Source organism: Zootermopsis nevadensis, unplaced genomic scaffold, assembly GCF_977971745.1.
Source record: "Zootermopsis nevadensis isolate Lab colony 2312 unplaced genomic scaffold, Znev_1.0 Znev_ptg000007l, whole genome shotgun sequence".
In the NCBI taxonomy this organism is placed as follows: Eukaryota; Metazoa; Arthropoda; class Insecta; order Blattodea; family Termopsidae; genus Zootermopsis; species Zootermopsis nevadensis.
The window spans coordinates 11161440-11176635 of record NW_028259139.1 but is presented as its reverse complement, the minus strand read 5'-3'; the positions used below and the strand labels follow the sequence as shown (position 1 = coordinate 11176635).

General features: G+C 36.7%; 1 protein-coding gene across 1 annotated transcript in view; it reads right to left on the bottom strand.

Annotated features, from left to right (window-relative positions):
* LOC110828631 (zwei Ig domain protein zig-8) overlaps positions 1-12700 on the bottom strand; it is a 329632-nt gene extending 316932 nt beyond the window's left edge. Inside the window, exon 1 of the mRNA XM_087344273.1 lies at positions 11982-12700. Within this exon, the coding sequence (XP_087200399.1) occupies positions 11982-12066 (85 nt within the window). The 5' untranslated portion in view covers positions 12067-12700. The remainder of the gene's footprint in view (positions 1-11981) is intronic.
* Positions 12701-15196: the final 2496 nt, after the last annotated feature.

The following is a 15196-nucleotide window of genomic DNA, read 5'->3' as shown; positions in this document are numbered from 1 at the left end:
AGTTTCACACGGAAGACTTTGAGCTGTTTATGTTGGAAATGTGAGAGGTTAGAATAAAAAATGGTGGCATGGCAAAGTAATCACGTGCCCGATAAGCAACACTGCTACAACGCGAAGCGGCTGGAGAAACTGGAGGAAGTTAAACATAAAATGGCGGCCTTCAGTTAAGTCCGCAACGATCCATTTGATGCAGAAGACAGAGTTTGTAAACACAGTGACGAAGCATTCTGACTCACGTAAGCGACAATTTCTTGCCCAGGTGACAAACAATCACTCTATGCCATGGCGCTGATTACTAGGTGTAAATAACACAATAAAATCATAAAGTATCTAAAACTGCTAGCCAAATTTATCGAGTCACTAAACTTCTATGAACAGCTTGCGTTAGATTTTGCAAAATTTCACCTACTGAGATAAATAAAATCTCGCACCTGTCATTAGCCGATAGTCGTGTGACAATGACCGTCTACTTCCACGACTTAAGACGCAGAAGAATTATTTCTGTGCTACAGACAACATCAGTAGGACGGAGCCTGGCAGCGCTAGACTGTAACAAAACGACTGTCCTAGACAGAGGACAAAAGTGGTTGCACAAAACAGAATGAAAATCGACTAGAACATTCAGCTGATCCAGAGCAGTAACACGATGCAAATGAAGTTGCGAAAAAACAGGCTCACTGTACGACCTTTGTTATCGAACGGGTAGAGACGTCCATTGCGCCAGAATGTGATGTCCAGAACAAATTCCGTCCAATGACAGTCACGGAAATGACAAAGATTGAATGTACTCAGCAACTGTCCCCCAGAAACATCGAGAAAATGTTCTACAACTGTGTCCATGCGTGTAATCAATGTTTTTTATACATAAACTGCTTTCCTTCTCTCATTCCTCCTCTAATTCATTTTATTCTCCTTTGCCTTCCCTCCTATTTTCTTTTCCTTCTACATATCTCCTTAGTCATTTTCGTGATCCTGGCTTTCCCTCCTTCGCATTCATCTCTTCCTTTATCTTCCATTTCCATTAATATTCCTTCCTTTTGTTCAATACGCTTTCACCTCCACCATCCTTCTGCTTCTGCATCTCTTTATTCTCCTATTTCATCTTCTTTCTGTCCCTCTTCCTTCTTCGCTTTAATTTTTACTTTCTTATTTTTCACATCTCCTCTTCCTTCATTCTATCTTAGTTTCCTCCACCGTTTAGGATGGGTGGGAATGTAGGTCACTGAGAAAAAGCGTACACAGATTTTGGTAAAGAAATCCGCTCCAAATCAATAACGGAACTAGATGATAATATTAAAAAGCGTTTTTAGGAAATAGGTAGCAAAAACATAAACTGTATTGATTAACACACGATCCTGTTCTTTTACTGGGGTCCCTATCTTGATTCTCAGCTTATTTAACGCCTTTCCATTTCAATTCAGACTCCACAGTGTATCTAATTTTAAGAGAAGAGTAGATTAGAATATTTGAGAATGTATTCGTTGACTGTATCACGATACTATTTCGGCATTTGCCTGGCAATACCAAGGAAAATCACGAAAGTATTTATTCACGATAACTTGAAGCATGGGCGAGATTTGAGCTGAGTATTTCCCAAACATAGTGTCCTGTTGCAACAATACTGGTATTACAGTTGATGGACATTTTGGCTGTGTGACCATAAGCTTTGATAAGTTAATCGCACTTAATGGCGCTTCACATAAAGGGCTTATTAAACCCAATACATTAATATAAAATATAGGGAGTCGTGAACCTTCTCGACCATTAAATTCACTCAATATTCAGGACAGAACAGCCTATTTAACTGTAAAGGATTAACCTCAAACCTGTGTGAGGTGTGAGGCAACCTCAGACAGGGAGTCCAACAAAAGTGTTTCAGTACATTCCCGTTTGTAACTGGACGTGAAAGCAGAATCTAGGCACCAAAACATTGTGATGCTATTAATTTATGATTCAGACAAAAAACGAAGTCGAAGAAAATCATTTTACAGACCAAAAGAGGGTTTTTCAATTGCATTTTATTATATTAAGACGACACTATTACAGTGGAAAGTTGAAGAAGGAGAAATATATCTGACCCAAGATAGCGTGTCCACATTATAATTCGTTGACGAATGAACTTTTTCAAAAGAGCTTAAAAATATTATTCAGGATTGTAATTTATAATATCTGCCAACGATTTAAAGTAACGGAATTCTGTGTAAATTAGGCATGAAAAATTGTAAAAAAGTAAAATTGTCCTTCTATACGTCACAGGGGGGTTTGGGGGGGAGACAAGGTATAGCTCCTATTCGTTCCTGATCTCATCACTAGATGGGGTGAGTTGTCAGCTTCACGCCCCGGCCGCGCTTTACACCCGGAGAAATAACCCCGGGTACCCATTTGATATGAGTTATGGTGGAGGAAAATCCTTTGGAACCACAGGGGATCAAACCACGGTCGTCCAGTTCATAGTTAAACACTACTGACTGAATTACCGTGATTCATTGAAGCACCATAGCAATTTAAACAAGTACGAAGGGCAATATAAAATTAATTATATTGTTTTGAGCTTAATATGATCACTGGAAAAGATGTATTAAAAACTAATTTATAAATAAGTTAGAAAAAAATATAAATTACACAATACCTGTTATGGAAAGGCTTTTTGATACTTTCAAATTTTTAATTTCTTAGAGAGTAACGGCTTGGAGATAACCTAAGTTAATTAAAATGAAAACATGTTTAAATTTTTTGAAAACCATCAAAATATGAAACCTTAGGTTGCAGTTTAGTTAGCTTATACGTAAATCCAGTTTTTCCCACGAGAAAAGACCAACGAAAAGAAAGTCAGACCATAGCAAGGAGGCGGAACGGATCCGTAGGATCAAAGCCGTACAGCTGCTGCTTATGACATTAAATTCATAACCAGCATGAACACAGCGTAACGCCTCACTTTTACAAAATGAACTCTGAAAGAATTTCCACTGTACCACTTTTCCTGTTTACTTCTGAAATACGCGAAAGTGGAAATGCATCATTTTCCACTACAGCCAACGTCAGAAGGATCTGCCTTGCCGAATTTTGACTAAAGTAAGGTGACGCGTTTCCTTTCAAAAAGGATTTCAATGGAACATAATCGAACACAAAGACCTCTGCCTCAGATCACGTGTCTCTCTCGCTCATCGCAAAGTTCTTGTTGCACAGTGCATTAGTGATATGGCACACTGCAGGCGAAACAAGATCGCTAAAAAACAAAACATCTCTGAAGAAACTGCTTTCTGGGGTGTTGAAGGGCGTATTGTGGCAGAAGTTTACCAACGTTTCAGAGGCGCTTACCTCCTCTATTATCAGAGGTCTAATCGCCCTGAATATAAAGGCAGTGAACACGCCTGAAACGTCGGTAAACTTCTACCAGACCACACGGCGTAGGCAGAAGGCAGTCATCTTCATACTCACAGCCGCGAGAACCTCAAATATCACCAAAAACATCTCTGATGTAGACAGTAACACCCACAGTTTTAAGGTAACTAAATTAATCACTAATTACAATACAATTGAAAATTGTAACGATAATGATTATTATGGTATATTAATTATGAAGAGGATTATAATAAAATTATGCCGACAATAAATACAAAATTATTAAAATAATATATGCATAAGAGAATAATAATAAAATATAATAGTTATGGAATTTGTGTGAATGATTATGGTAATAATAATGACAGAAAAATGGCAGGTGCCCAAACGGTGAGTATCATGTTTACAGACCTCTATGTGCGTTGGTACCGAACAAATTTCCGAAGTATATTTCTCAGCACTTCGCCTACACACAAACAACGTCATTGACTCTATAGCGATAATATTCGTATTGATTTTAATTTACAGGTATGCTGTTCCTTTTGTAGTCACCCGACACCAGCTCAGTCTAGACAACAGACACAAATTACCGTTTCCATTCAAGAGAAATTCTAACATTACATTTCACTTATATATGAAATCATAACTTTGTTATAGTCTTTGAAGTATACTTAACTCCTTAAAGATCGGTGATAACTATATGTACCACCAGCTTTAACAATGAGCAACTGTGTATGTATTTTGATAAGAATCTCACTGTAAACAGCGATTATTACCTTAAACAGCATTAATATATTGATCTTCGTAACGGAAAAGTGTTGTGTTTTCTTTGCTGTACGAACTGAATTCTTAAATATCTTTTTCACAAACTTCGGTTTCAAAGCGTTAATGTTGTTAGAAAACTTCAATGTAGGTTAAGATAGTTTAAATTTAAATATTGAGACATATTTTAATTTTAATAACGTTATGAAAATGGAGCCTAACAAGCACAGCTGAATTCCATTTAAGACTATTTTTATCAGAACAAACATTACTTTGGTGTGATAATGTTCTAAATCGGACAGGATTCATGTGGCTTAGGTTAGAATTCAATGGTGGCCTCTTGTGAACACGGTGATGAACATTTTGTTACCATAAAGGGTTAGATATTTTTGAACCGCTAAGTGACTATTAGTTTCTTATGAAGGACTCTGTTCCACTGAATTGGTCACATAAAATTGTAAGTAAAAACACAAAAAAAACAACAACGAATCTCGGACACGCACAATCTTCACCTGTCGCTCCAACTTTGCTTGACTGAAAGAGGAATAAGAAAATAAAAGATATAAATTCGAGGAAAAAATGAAGCTAAAACTAAGAAGCAACCGATAAAATGTCAGGCGAAACTGTGAGCCGTAGTTGTAACTGTCACACACATAAATTTTCCGAAGTTTCTTCTACCACTAGAATCGTGCAGTATTTAGAAGTAGTTCAAACGGATTAGAATAACTTCAGAGTCTTTCTGGAACTTCAGAAAATGGCCTACATATATTCAGGAGAAGGATAAAATGCCTTTTTAACCCTTTAAATCTCAGTGGTAACTATATGTACCATCTGCTTTAACATTCAGTAACCCTGCATTTTGGCCAGATGTCCTCCCTTCAGTTCATATTGGGAAACCGAGAAATTATTATCGTAGTCACCGAAGTCCTTTGACAGGTTATAATAGAGTCTATAGTTAATATTATCTAGAAAATAATAAATGCTAGTAGCATATTCTATTAATTAACATCTGATACATTCAGCTGCAAGAAAATTGGGCCTATAGTTATTAAAAACGTGTTATATAGACGGCCAGGTATGACCATGCATGCTAATCACCACATAATTCTTTTCTTATGTAAATAATTGTCAAAGTGTTCCTTTCGAAACTTCCCAGTAGCCGCTAATTTACGGAGTATTCCAAAACGACGCATACACACAACCATTACATATGTCAGCATTGCGTATATATTTCTGTGGGGCACAGCTCACACAAAACATGGGAACACTCTCAATCCACATTTACGTTAAACAACAGTAAATGTCTGTGTGAATCTTCACTGCACGAGTTTAAACGTCATTTTCATTCATAGCGACTAAACAAAATTCAGGAGGGTCCGTCTTTTACCATCTCTCGACTAGTGACAGATTTGTTTGTATAAACATGTTACTACTTTATTGTCTTAAACTACTACAGTGGAGTACGTAGGCCCATCACATTTTAGCGCCAGATTACTTTCGAAGCGTGAATTTCAAAGGGTAAAGTTTCTCCGTTTCAGGTGAAAGTTTTAGTAAGTTAGCGTGATCACAGTACAATAAATTCTTCGCTAAAACGTACTTCTTCGGCAGTGCTTACTCATTTTTGTCAGAAATCCTTCGAGGAATAAAACACATTGGAAAGTCTATGCTTACATTGCAGATTAATATTAAAACAGATATCAAATATTACCAGCCTCCTGTCCAATGGACATCTGGAATATCCCGTGGGCTAAGCCGGACAGAGTTTGAAGCTGATTACCACAGCGTAAAGTCTTATCGGGGCCCTGGTAAACACAGTAACGAGCATCAGAGCTTTCTGGGATACAACACCGCTTAGTCTCGTATAACTTGACCGGCATTTCAGAAGTCCTTAACTGCATCCATCATCAGGTACTGAGTCCTCATCGTACTTATTATAGAAGCAGTAAGCATCTTCAAAATTTCGATCAACTTCTACCAGAATAGAGGACGAAGGCGTAGTATCCCAGAGGACATTCGTCTTTATAACTTACATTTCACGGTAATGAGCATTTGAACTCTTTAAGAAGCATGAAATCCTTTGACCGTCTTAGAGGCCGTCAGCTTTTTAGTTATTATCGTTATATTATTTCGATTTTAGATGGCTAAATATATAAGCGTTGAAAAATATTCTATCACCCATTTTAACATCGATTGTACAGGAGAAACCCAATTGGATTTGCCCATCTTCAATTTATACGTTTACAAGGAACAAGCGACCAGGTCATTCACACCACTACGTAAACAAAAAGCAGTTTTTTTTTTGTTTTTCAGGACGATGGGCCTAAGCCCCCTTACCACCAATCAGTAATCCGATTTGAACAGGAAAATCGATCCTGTGAGCGCTTACTGCAGGTAAACTACCAAGTCATAATTCAAATTCCATTTGAAACCATTAATTAGCTTTGGGGTTATTGTAGTAATTGAATGCAATCAATTAAATTGGTGACCAGTGGTTGTAACAAACCACGTAAAACTACAACGAAAACTGAAATTACTATCAGGTAGAAGACTTTTAAGGTGCTGTTAATCCGCCTACTTCTAATAATAAATGGTAGGTATAAAATTCGAACAAAGAATACATTTTGCATCATGTCGTGGTACATGATAAATTAAAGTGACATACAGTTAACTATTCAAAAGCGATAACTTGATTAAAAGAGATTTAATGCAATTCCCTCGCGGTTCATAAAAACTTCTTATTGTAGATAAAGAGAATTATGCATCTTAAAATTCATTTATCCATGTCATTGTAAGAGTCTTCGTATACAGATTATGTACACAGAAGGGTGTTACAATTAAAATTTAAACTACAGAGACTCGAAGGACGGCACAGAAGAAGATGGATTAGCCAGTTACCACAAGATAAAGGACGGAAGCATTGGCAAGAAGTCGTAATTGATTATCGATTAGTATAAAGTGGAAACAAAGGTAGAAGAATGTTTTAACTTGCTAGATATAGAAGATATATCGATTTGGGGAAGTATGTGTACTTTAAGATTATCGATATCAAGATGATTTCCGAGTTTATTGGTCGGTGATATGAAATTCAGTAAGACGGTTACTTTGTTAGCGAATGGACGTGTGTGCTGGACTTCGTGTGTTTTAAGCGTTAATTTATAAATTATCCAGTGGTATGTGACGATACAGGTAGAATTAATGTGTCAATGCAGTTTAAAATTTTCTATTCGAAGAAACGAGATGATAAATTATGACCACATTAATATTTATTTGTATACACTAGTAAACTTTTATTATTACAAGGATCTTCGAAATGTGATTTGTCCTACTCAGCAAATTTATGTAAATCTAGTGTTACGATCTGAGAATTACGCACGCCTACATATTAAGTTTCAAGAACAGGAATTACAATAATGAATTGACAACGAAAGTTTGTCTTCTACTGCCGAAAATCGTGAGATAACCAAACATTCCTTATTACATTAAGAGAACAGCCATATTGGGTTTTACAATAATTAGCAAGTGTAGATTGTCAGCGTCATTTTGCTGTGGTGATTTTATGGAGGGTAGAGTATTGACGTTAGATTATGATACAAACACGTTTATTCTTTTCTCTAACTGTGATAACTTGAACGTATAGATTATTTACTGTTGAATAAGAAGTGAAAATGCGATAATGATTAGTGAACTGGTGAAACATGTGGCAGAACGGATAGTATAAACCACGGAATTTCAATGGAGGGAGAAACAGTTGAACATCAATGTAAATAAACTTCATGACGAGAAGTTTAACGATCGAGATTTTAACTGTAAACATCTGGATTTTAATTAGGAACGATTTGTGCAGCGCGACATTCGTACAGATAGATGTTTTTATATAAAATTTAGCAAAGATATAACGCCTTTCTAGTCTTTTTCAAGAATATGAAGTTATTTCTTTTACAATTAGTAATAGGAATGTGATGAATGCACAGTGGTGACTTATATGTACCGCCTACCCATACAGTGAAATTATATTTTTCGTGTGATACTCACTGTAAACAGCGATTATTTCCTTAAACAGCATTAACCAGTGATCCTTGTAATGGCTATGGGTTCTTTTCTGTGAGGTACGGATAAAATTTTTATATACTATTTAGATCCTTTCCGTGCTTCAAGCGGAGAAGGAAATCATTTGTGAAATTTGAAGTGAAGGTTTAATTACGTAAGATCATGTCAGGTTAGACTGGACGTCAGAAAAGACAAGGGATCAAAAGTGAGCAACGAAGCTGTCAACAGCGTTGAAAGACAGAATAGTTAATGGCAAATTAATTGGAAGGGACATGGAAGGAATCAGCCATGACCTAACTTACGTTACTATCCGACGTTTACCTCGATGGACTGAGTAAAGTCATGGAATATCTCGTTGGGAATGGCAAGTTTTCGTGCCGAGATTTGAACCCGGAATACTCCAAGTACAAAAACATAAATTCTAACCACTTGTCAGCGACGTCACGTTCAAATATAATACTTTTCAAAATCAACAGAGCTGGAATATGAGAAAGGGACACGAATAGAACATTAATTTTGGCGGTTGAAGAAATTAGCTAAAGAAGTGATACAGGATGTGAACCAATGGCACAGGACCCCCTCCCCGTCATGTTTTACTGCTTAAATCTGAACTTTGATAAATGTCACCCGTAAATATTAGAGCGCTATTAGTCTCCGATACAGTGTATAAACACTTAGTTAAGAATTCATACACCTTCTTCTTTCAGTCCAGTTAACTTTTATAACGAAAGAGTTCCGACAATCTTTTATAAACTGACACATGATTAAAAGCTACCCTACCCGAATTACCATCAGTACAGTGATCCATCCAAGTCATCAAGTTTCAATCTTGGAAAGGAGATGAGAAAAAAAGTAAAAAATGTGGTCCACGGATGAGATGGCAAGGTACGTACGGACAGCGAACGAAGGAGAATATGAAGTTAGTTGGAAATGTCGAAATAAATGGAGTGCAGATAGGCAAGAATTAAGAGTAAGTAATTCCACACGACCATTCGTCATTCATTCGTGTCTCTGAAATTCATGCAGACCTCTCACACTTCCATCTCATTTTTAAAGCTTAGCGCATTGGCAATCTGCGGACGCAATAACCATTACTACCGGATTTGTCCAAACATTGTAATATGAGTTAAAATCGGGTAAGAACAGACACTTTACACAAAGACCCTGGTATCAGGGGTAAATGGTTAAAATGCGTGGAGCTTTATCGACACTTTCTTAAAGAAGAGTGGTAACTGTCACTCAGTTGTTTAAAACGAGAACTATTCTATTCGTAAGATACCTCATATCTCCAGTTAAACACTTCAAACAATATTATGGACTGAACTGAAGACATTATGTCTTTACAACTTCATCTTTATAAGCCTTAGCCATAACTCAAACCGATCGGTTACTGGGGATACTCAACGCATCATCATGCCCTTGTAAGCATAAGGTGTTACGAATCTGGCTTACAACTGTTTGATTCACAGTTAATGGTGTAGTCTCAAGCACTAAACGGCCAAACCGACACAGCGAAATGAAGGGCAGGAGGCAGAGAACCGTTACACTACGCACTGTCAACAACAAAGTCAAGTGCATCTACCAAACTGTAGTAATACCATTCATATCACGTGCCTCTAAACATGCTGTCGTAGTTTTAACATCTTTCTGTGGTTGATAAACCTACCCAGAAGTATCTAAGCACGGTCGGGGCAATGTCAATAGTGTTCTCTACTTTTTAGACCGGCCCAGAAGTATTTAAACATGCCACCACGGTTCCAACATTCCTCTGGACGTCTTGACGCAGCCCAAAACCGCACAATGCTTGTTTGTATCTACGAGTATGCTCTGACATGGTAAATTATTTGAGGCAGTCACCATTTTCGTGTGGGAATTACAGTTATCGCTCGTATTCGCCATGTTAAGTGTCCCCCTTTCATTAACACCAAGTACAGGAGAACAAGGAGATAAGCCATGCATCTGCCTTCCCGCAATGAAGTGAAAGTTATTATGATAACTACAGGAATACTATTCCATTCTTTAAACTTTAGTGATGATAGATGACTTATTAGGGCATAAGTTACTATGGCCAGCAGGGCAAAGAAAAAGACTAACTATAGTGTTAATTGTATACAGACAAAAGTCTCACTGATATAATTTAGCATTAAAATAGTTGAGAGTTCGTCACCCTACTGTTTCCAAACATTTATAAAATAAATTCTATAAGAAGTGTATCTGTATCACACCGTCACCTGAAGATGAGAGTAGACAGCTCGAACTCCTAAAATGTAGTTTATTTAAAACCTGAGACTAACAAAATCATCAATCCGATATTGTAAAGTTATTATTTTTGCTGTTCTAGTTTATTTAATGATGACATGTTGATAGCAATGATCGATCGCGGCCAAGTTTATGTCATCTCTAGGCAAGAACAGTAGTGTGCAGTTTCTAAGGAGCGTTCGCAAACCTGCGAAGCGCCTATTAAAACCATTCCGCCTGTCCGTCTAGTATGAGTCTCGAGAACGGATTAGCTACTTTTGATAAAAGCTGATAAAGATACTTTTTTAGTAAAAATTGATGACCCATTTTAGTTTTCGTTTGTATCGGACAATTATAAGTCCGTTTTACATAAGAGCATAAATACATAATCTTGATCACAATACGTCATTCTATACCAAAACAAGGGCTTCGAATGTTTCAGCAGAAATTTGCGTCACCTATAATAACAAAATGAAGTTCTGATTCAGATTATACCGTAATAAAATCATATTAAGTTTAACTCTGTTTATTAAGTGGTATAATACAATAAGACTTTGAAGCAAACATTGAGCCAATTATGCGAGATATTTAATTTAATTTTAGTGTGCAATTACATTAAACAGTAAATCTTTATTACTGATTCTCTATTCAGCATACAGTGTTAAATTCTCGCTGTAATTTTAGTTTCGTTGTAATTTGAAGAACATGTCATAATTTCTTCCACAGTACCCTACTGCAAAGTGTACACAACATACCTTTACAATCTCGTTAAATAACACACATTCCAACTCAGTAATGGAGGCTCGCTTTATAACGCATAACGAAAGAACATACGACGTCTTACTTGAAACCTGCAAACTTTACTACCTGATTGAGAGAGCTAACAACCGTGCGATTATGTGTCTATAAACGTCATTCAGTCTATTTATCACGACATAACACACCGTCTATCGACAAATCTAACGAAAAATGATTGCTATTTCCGCTTTTCACAACCAATACAAATATAAATTAAAGTAACTTAAGATACAATCCGGTTGCTTTAGGCTGAATTGTGTTGTTTGCGTTTTTAAATTTTCGGTAATATTAAAATATGTTGCGTATATTCACCCGTATAAATCTCATTGTAAATTGCAATATATTAAATTAAACTTATCGTTGTCATTGGAACTATATACTTCAAGTTTAATTTCCAAACAAATATTGTTAAGTTGTCCTCGTCTGAAAGAACCAGAAAAAAAAATTCCTCCCCCTCAAATTTTCTATAACAGACATCTGTGCGAAGTTAATATCTAGAAATTGTATCAAACGTTTAGATGTATTTTACATAAATACTACATATATGAAAGGGGTTAAGTCTTACTACACTGTTATTTATTTAAATTAACCTCCCGTTATAATATTACCATGCGAAATTTCCTTTGTTAACCGAGCCGTTAATAATTAGCTTAAAGTGTTGAGATAAAAGGACACGTTTCTTTCGCTACACAAAACACCACAAACGTCCATGCTAAAAGGGTCACTACTATTAAGGCAGATATATCGTGCGAAGCAGACATTAAGTAATAATTGTGAGAAGCGGTAACACTCACCATTACTGGGGCTAGAAATGACAAGAAGAAATCCTCCCACAAGAAACACGAACGTCTCAAAGCTTCCAGACAATCTTAGCATCATTGTACCTCATCAACACTGCAGTCGTAACAATAGACGACGAAGTAGTTCCTGTTTCATCGCATTCTTGTTTACACGACAAAGAAGAGTGATACATCCATTTCGTGAACAGCATACACACACTACCACAAAGTAACACCGATAGTAAATTTGCACTGCTAATTATAATAATAAATAACCACAAATATTTTTGTTCTGTTTGTCACTTCGGACTGTACGTGTTACTTAAGTTTTGTTTTTCACTGCTTGTTTCAAAAAGCAGGGAGGGGGGGGGCAGCTGTTTATGGGAAAAAGCACCATCCCCAATAAAAGAACCACTGAGCTAACTTCATGACATCCGTTAATAGATTCTGTTCTTTCGCAATACACGACATTAAATAAAAATCAAATCACTCAACATTAAAAAGTAAACACGTACAGGCCCTATTCTAGAAATTCCTAGAACTCAGTTCCTAGTCGATTAACACTATAGGTCCAGGACCATAGCGGTTTTTTTTTAAAAACAAGAAATGCCTGTTGCAAAATGAGGTCAAACAGCGAGTAAGATCACTGTGTCTCAGGAGGGGTGAAGCTGTCAAGGCGGTAGCGACAGAGCGCGCAAGCCAGCCGAGTTGCGGAGCGACCAACAGCGGATAGAGTGGACCCCGCTTCGGCACAAACGGATAAGGCGTCGTCTGTTCCACACAGCGTCATCTCTACGCAAGCGCAGACTGATGTGGGTGGAAAGGCACTTACTTACCTACCTACCTCGGCGAGCGGTGATAGGCGTTTATGAGACACGCTTCTGTATGTGATAATGAATTATCTTCTGCTTTCTCAACGACTTCGATCGATTTGCATTTCAATATCGTCATTGTGCCTACCAGTCACAATACCCAGATAATAAACTAGGCTTATGATTTATATCTTTCACGTATTTAATACTGTATTTTATTCTGGATGTCCCGAGTTCGATTCTCAGTTTATACGCAGACACAGTCCTTTTAGGCAAGTGGTGTCTGTACCAACTTGGCCACGACCGCTTCCTTCCATATCCTTTCCAACTCGTAACTTTACATTCCTGTTCAATGAACGGTGTATAAACTATGCAGATGTTTTTTTTTACCTTTCTGTAGGAAATCGTTAGGCTTTATGATTTGTTCAGACACAAAATTAATTTCGAGTTAGCGACTATTTTGATACGTCGAACGCCTTCCTACTTGTAGTATCGGGTAATCTGACAACCTTCACCACCACAAAGCAACAAAATATAAAACAAAAATCAATCCTTGCCACAAACGTTATTTGAATCCTAAGTTCACACTGCCGTAGGCAACTTACCAAGACACATCCATCTCCTAGCCTCATAAGCTATTTTCCGAAAATTCATCTACATTTATATTGGTCTCTTTCACTGCTCCCAAAAGGTTCCTAGAAATCACTAGTCTTACAATACAATTTCACATGCAATAATCATAAAACTGTTCTTCAAGAAATATTCTATCAAATAAGTTTTGCGTGTTTTGGGGTGATGCGTCTCTTTTTAATCATAGAGTTGCGCCTTCTTTTTTGTTTTACAGCTTTTTTTCGGCACTAGAGTGGTTTTCGTTTAAATGCCCTACCCATCCCACTCTCCACAGCTTCTAGAGCCTGATACTGCAGCTGGGGTGGTCATACGAATGCCTTTGAAGCTCCACTGCTGTTGACCTATGTAAAATGACCGCACACCATCTTCGGACTCTATACAGGAGAACAAGAAGGTCCCAGCATCTGCTATCCTTTGAAAAGTGGCCGTCTCCAGTTAAATCAACTAGAGATACATTTTTAATAACACGCAAGTTCCAAAATTCATGTATACTTATGCCAAGGGCTCAAGAACTTTAACACGTTCAGCATTAATAAAACGTCGCCTAGGGGCAAAAATGACATTAAGCATCTGTAAATTCCTCAAACAAGCTTTTATCATGTGTGTGAGGCGTATAACGCAATGCATCAGAATGGATAGATTCGTAACAGCATTTTACTGTGATAATCAGCATTTAAAGTAAAAAAGGTTGAGGATAAAATACGTGTTACGTAAAAATGTTTGAATGTTGCTTAATCTACTCAATTCTTATTTTTATTTACGAACGACGGTGGAAAAAAACAGGTGGCTGCAAAAATGTGTATAATACGTTTAATTAATTTTTAGTGTTTGGATAACTAAATAAAGGAATATGAGATAAATGTAGCATGTGGAACGCAATAAGATACGAGATTCCGGTACAAAATTGTGATGGATAGCTTGAAAGGAAGATAGTATTTGCAAGACCAAGGTGTGGATGGGAGAATAATATTGAAATGGGTTTGGACTGCATTCACTTGTATTAATCTGGCTTAAGACACGGACCCGTGGCGGGATCTAGTGAACACGCTAATAAACGTTTGAATTAATAAAAAGCAGAAAATTTATTGATTAGCTCAGCAACTATCAGCTTTTCAGTTTCACGGAGCTAATTCATTTTTTTTAAAAAATAATTCATCTCGAAATATAATGCTTGAATGCAAGCTGAAAATCTCCTGTCAAGACTATCTCATAAATCCCATAATAAAAGTGAGAGACAGATAAGATCATCAGAGAATTTTACGTTTTATATTTTCAAAACTAGAACACAAATTTCCATTAGAATTATTTCAATGCATGTTTCTCATACAAGAAAAATCAACTCAAAACATGTAATGCGTACCTGTCTGTATGTGTCTCTCTTTTAGGTGAGTAATATTTACAGAGCTAATATTCTCTCTGACGAATGGCACTGACGGAGAGCGTTTGCTGTTTATATACAAAATTTAATTAAGGAAAATGCATCGTAAGTAAAATTATATACAGAAAAATTTTAATATTCTAAAAATCAGTGGAAGTATAAAACATTACGTTGAATAACATAAGAATTATCATACCTTAATTTAAACATATACAATGTAATAAGCAGAAGCATTTAGCTGTTATTCACCGCCTTTTCCATCTTCAACTGCCATGTCTTAGGGCATCTAGTTTTTTCTTATTCAAAATTAATTCCTTAAAAACAAATTAAGTTTCTGTGGGCAACGCGTACGAAGACGGCTGTCTTCTAGAATGTAGTAGTGTGCGTATATTGACTGAAGTTTCACAGCA